Below are 4,616 nucleotides of genomic sequence, written 5' to 3' on the forward strand. Positions count from 1 at the left end.
ATGTTGCCAACCTCCAATGCACCTATTAAAGGAGCTATAACAGTGTGGGGGGGCAAGGAATAAATGCAAATAAGTAATTTACATTGGTTTCTATGAAGTAATCCCCATCGTCCCCCGGTATAGAAGGGACTGTACATAGGACAGAGCTGAGTGGATCAGAACATCAGGGGTTGAGTGCCTTCCAGGCAGACGGTACCTGTTTTTCAACAGTCCCTGCCGGGGAATCTTCCTTCCTTCTTGTGTCCGTCCCTTCACCCCACTGATTGGAGGATCCTGGTATCTCACGTCTTGTCTTTCATGTGGTTGTTAAAGTCGCAGTAATTCCAAGCCTTGGTCCTCAACTGGTGGGTCGTGACCCAAAAGTGGGTCCCGACCCCGTGTTCAGTGGGTCGCTGCATGCCTTCCACTTTTCTAGGTGAGAGGCTCCTCAGCCTCCCCCTAGCACAGAGCTGTCCATTCTCACACCAAGCAGCCATTTAAAATATGCTTCCCGGCACCGAGTGCCGACTCGGGGTGGGCTGAGGGTATGGCCGCGAGGGAGCTCCATCCATACGTGCATTGCTTACAGCATGTCCGGTAGAGGTACTTGGACTTGAGTGACATCACATCCTGGCTCCCGGCACCTATACAGGGCACGCAAGGGAGCTGTACAAGCAATGCACATATGGATGGAGCTCCGTCACAGCACAGCAGCCCCACACTGTCGAGCATTACATTGCAGTGCGACTCGGGTCACGACTTAATGACCGAGGACAAATGTGGGTCCTGAGGTTACACAGGTTGGGAATGGCTGATTCCCAGTATACCTTTCCTTCTGAACATATTGTAGACTGCCCATTATAAGTAGGGTTGCCACCTGTCCAGGATTCACCCGGACAGTCCGGGTTTTGAATGCTGCGTCCGGGTTTCATGGCAGCAGGAACCCGGACACAAGATATCAGGCAGACAGGGGCAACCAAAATTAAGATAGGGGCTACTGGCCCCCCCACTCAAAATAGTCTCAACTGTGATATTTACATATGAATAAGCCACCACTCATTCTCCCCAAAAAATGTCGCTTGAGTGTTCGGGTTTTGCTTGAAGAAAAGGTGGCAACCCTAATTATAAGTCTATACCAAGACTGAGCCCATCCATTCAGTGACATGAGCGCTGCCTTGCGCAGTGGGGAGGCTTCTGCCTGCCGCTGGGCTGATAGATGGATAATGATCTCGCCGGTAAAAGGTCAGACTTTGTTGCATTTGCAGGACAGGTGCTCTTTAAAGGATTTTTAGGCTATTTTTATTTACTATTTTCAGCGATGCCGATAATTGTATTTGTTGTCCTGTATTTGTATGGCGATTGATGAGCGAGTCTTCTAGGATTTAAAACATACAAGTGACCATAAAAGCTGGAATAAGCCCTCGTTCACACCTGAACGCTTTGTAGCGCGTTCTACGCTCGACGAACGCTCTACAAAACGCTCAAACATCTAAATCCCATTGTATTCAATGGGTCTGGTTCACACCTTGCCGTATTTCAGCCCGTCCCTAACGTGCTACAAAACGGCCCACGCCTGAAAAGGTACATGTACTACTTTGGGCCGTTTTTGTTGCGCGTTTCCATTGGGATACAGCCAAGTAGCCCTCGGAAACGCGCGTTTGTCGCGCAATTTTTTTACCGCAAATCGCGGTAAAAAACCGCGCGACAGACGCGCATATGCAATACGCCTAGGTGTGAACCAGGGCTAAGGGTTCCTTTCCGCCATCTGTACCTGGGACGAATGCTTCAGCGTCGCTCATGTGATCTCTGCCAAAGGTAGGCAAAGCCGATGATCGGTCAGCTCTCTGTGGACATCACTTCCAAAAATCCTTCAGTAGAGAACACATGACAATGAACGCAGCACTGGCTATGCCTCTGGCCACTGGAGGGGATCCGGGTCCAGGTAAGTCATCAAGATTCTTCACTAATATTAGCACACAGCAAGCTGCTAGCCAGCTGTCACTCACGCAGCTGGGCGGATCCCATCATCTAAGTCGGGATCCGCTCCGGCGTCTCAGTATACCGCGAGCTGTAGCTCCCTATATACTGAGCTTACGGTAATGGTAGGACGCTAGTTTGTGTCCTCCCGTTACCCTATGGAGAACTATGGGGAAAAACACTGACCCCCCATAGTTCTCCTTTAAAGTGGAACCCAATTTTGAATGAAATGGGTAGGGGTTAGAACTTCTATGGGGGTTAAATTTCCATTTGTATTCATATTCATAATCTCCCCAGTGAGGACATAGACAGCTATCAATCCTTATGAAGAAATTGGATTTGGAGCGCCGGGTTTATGGTGCAATTGAGTGTCCCAATGCAGTGTGTCTTGATGACATACAGCCTTTAAAAGACAAACGTCTGGCTCACAAGGCCACTGTGAAACAATGTATCAGGAATGCAGGAGCCCAGATAGCAAGTTTGAAAATGACTCACTAAACTATTGCTAGACTTGCCGAGCTTCACAATTCTGTTGCACAATTAAGCAAGTCTCCAGACCAGCGAGCTTGCAGAGCTCTCGCTAAGACCTGCAGGACTCTTGCTGTAGACTTGCCAAGCAAATTTGCTACAAATTAAAAAAGTGTCGCCTAGAACTTGTGCTGCGAGTATTCTGCAAGTCTACAACCTGCCAGGAATGTGTGCAGCAAGTTAAAGGAGAACTATGAGATGAGTGCTTTTCACTCACCTCATAGTTCTAGCCGACCTGTGACATTGAGACTGTCACAGGTCGGCTCAGTAGATCGGGAGGTGAGAGAACACATACCGGCGTTCGCTCACCTCTCGATCCTGTCACGGCTCTCTGCCGTGACAGGGGGAGGGGCTGGATTCCCCTCTCCCTGCTCCGATCTGCCAGCGCTGACTGGCGGAACGGACGGGGGAGGGGGCGGGTACAGCTGGCTCTGCCTCTAGATAGGCAGAGCCAGCCGTCACTCAAGCAGCTGGGCGGATCCAGGCACAATTGTCAGGATCCGCTTCAGCTGCGGCGTCTCAGTATATAGGGAGCTACAGCTCGCGGTATACTGAGCCCAGGGTGACGGGAGGACGCTAGTTTGTGTCCTCCCGTTACCCTAAGGAGAGCTATTGGGAAAAGCCTTAACCCCATAGTTCTCCTTTAACAAAATTAAAATGTCACCCTTACACAAGTTTGTAGCAAGTTATCCTCGCTATCTGGGAGAGAGACAAGTGTTGCAGTCTAGATATTTTATTGACAGTATCCATCAAAAAGCCAAAGCATGCTCCAGATACATACCTCCTATGCTTTGTCTGTAACTTGCAGGCCCTGATGATGGAGGCTCTTCAGAACCTGAAATGAGTTGGCTTTGTTCATGGATACTGTGAATAATACAGAGCTGGACAAATCCCAGGAGCCTGGTTTGCCAATGATCCTTAAAAATTCCAGCTAGAACCCAACTTTTGAGGTTTTCTCTAGTTTTTATCAATGGAACTGACTCCTAAAATACCAGCTGGCCCCTGGATTGGACAGACTGACTCCTGAATTCCATATTAGTTTGTCCACCGCTGGATTAATACATTGTGGAGGATCCAACTCTTCTTTGTGTTAGGAACCCCGTGTCCGGAGATCTACAAAAGAGGAGCCAAAGAATATTTTATCCTATGTTCTTCTTTTCATGTCTGACCCCGCTCTCTTCTTTTCTCCATCCAGAACAGAGATGTAGGAAATGTCCTCCCCCTCCCCCTCATGTCTCCTGGATTCTTGGATATCCCACCTTTCGTTTCTTGGAAGCTTCTTGATTCTCCAATCCTGACTCATCACTGATCATCCTGACCAAATATCTTGAGCTGCTCAATGCCAATATTCAAAAGGTTCCACCAGATGGCTAATGTCTTCTGGACGCTCTTCTGGGTCCCCGTGATCGCCATGGATAAGAGCGGCAAGATTCCTCGGCCTGAGATCCGAATTGAAGGGGATCTGGTCATCGGGGGTCTCTTTCCAGTCCACGAGAAAGGAGGACCCGGCTCGGAGTGTGGCCGCATGAATGAGCACCGTGGACTGCAGAGACTGGAAGCCATGTTGTTTGCTGTGGATGCCATTAACAGGGACCCGCAAATTCTTCCAGGGCTTCAGCTGGGGGCCCATATACTGGACACGTGTTCCAAAGACACGTATGCACTGGAGCAGGCCTTGGAGTTGGTACGAGGATCTTTGACCCGGGGTGATGGACCTCAGTACTTGTGTCCAGATGGATCATACGCTATACATGGGGATACCCTTACAGCCATCAGTGGGGTGATTGGAGGATCATACAGTGATGTGTCGATACAGGTAGGTTACCAATGGTTTGATTTAAGGCGGAGCCTGAGAAATATAAAAAAAACATTCTAGTTATTATTAATATGACATGATTATTATAGTGTAAGCTCCTCTGGTGCAGAGACTGGCTCTGTGTTCTCTGTACAACACTATGGAATATGTCAGAGCTATAGAAAGATATAACATAATATATCATAGCAGGGGCGTAACTAGAAATCACAGGGCCCCACAGCAAAATTTTGTATGGGGCCCTGTGACTTCTAGTTAAACCCCTTGCAGAGCCTACTTGAGATCCCACTCAGCCCACCTGAGGGTGACCCTGCAGAGC

The 4,616-nt window shown here is 48.9% G+C and overlaps 1 protein-coding gene across 4 annotated transcripts in view; it reads left to right on the forward strand.

Moving 5' to 3' along the window:
• The first annotated feature begins 3,712 nt into the window (after positions 1-3,712).
• GRM2 (glutamate metabotropic receptor 2) overlaps positions 3,713-4,616 on the forward strand; it is a 13,959-nt gene continuing 13,055 nt past the window's right edge. For all 4 annotated transcript variants that reach the window (XM_018564405.1, XM_018564406.1, XM_018564404.1 and 1 more), the window contains exon 1: positions 3,713-4,300. In XM_018564405.1, coding sequence (XP_018419907.1) covers positions 3,824-4,300 — 477 coding nt within the window. In that variant the 5' untranslated portion in view covers positions 3,713-3,823. The remainder of the gene's footprint in view (positions 4,301-4,616) is intronic.

Source organism: Nanorana parkeri, unplaced genomic scaffold (genome assembly GCF_000935625.1).
Source record: "Nanorana parkeri isolate BGI_ZX_2015 unplaced genomic scaffold, ASM93562v1 scaffold748, whole genome shotgun sequence".
Classification (NCBI taxonomy): domain Eukaryota; kingdom Metazoa; phylum Chordata; class Amphibia; order Anura; family Dicroglossidae; genus Nanorana; species Nanorana parkeri.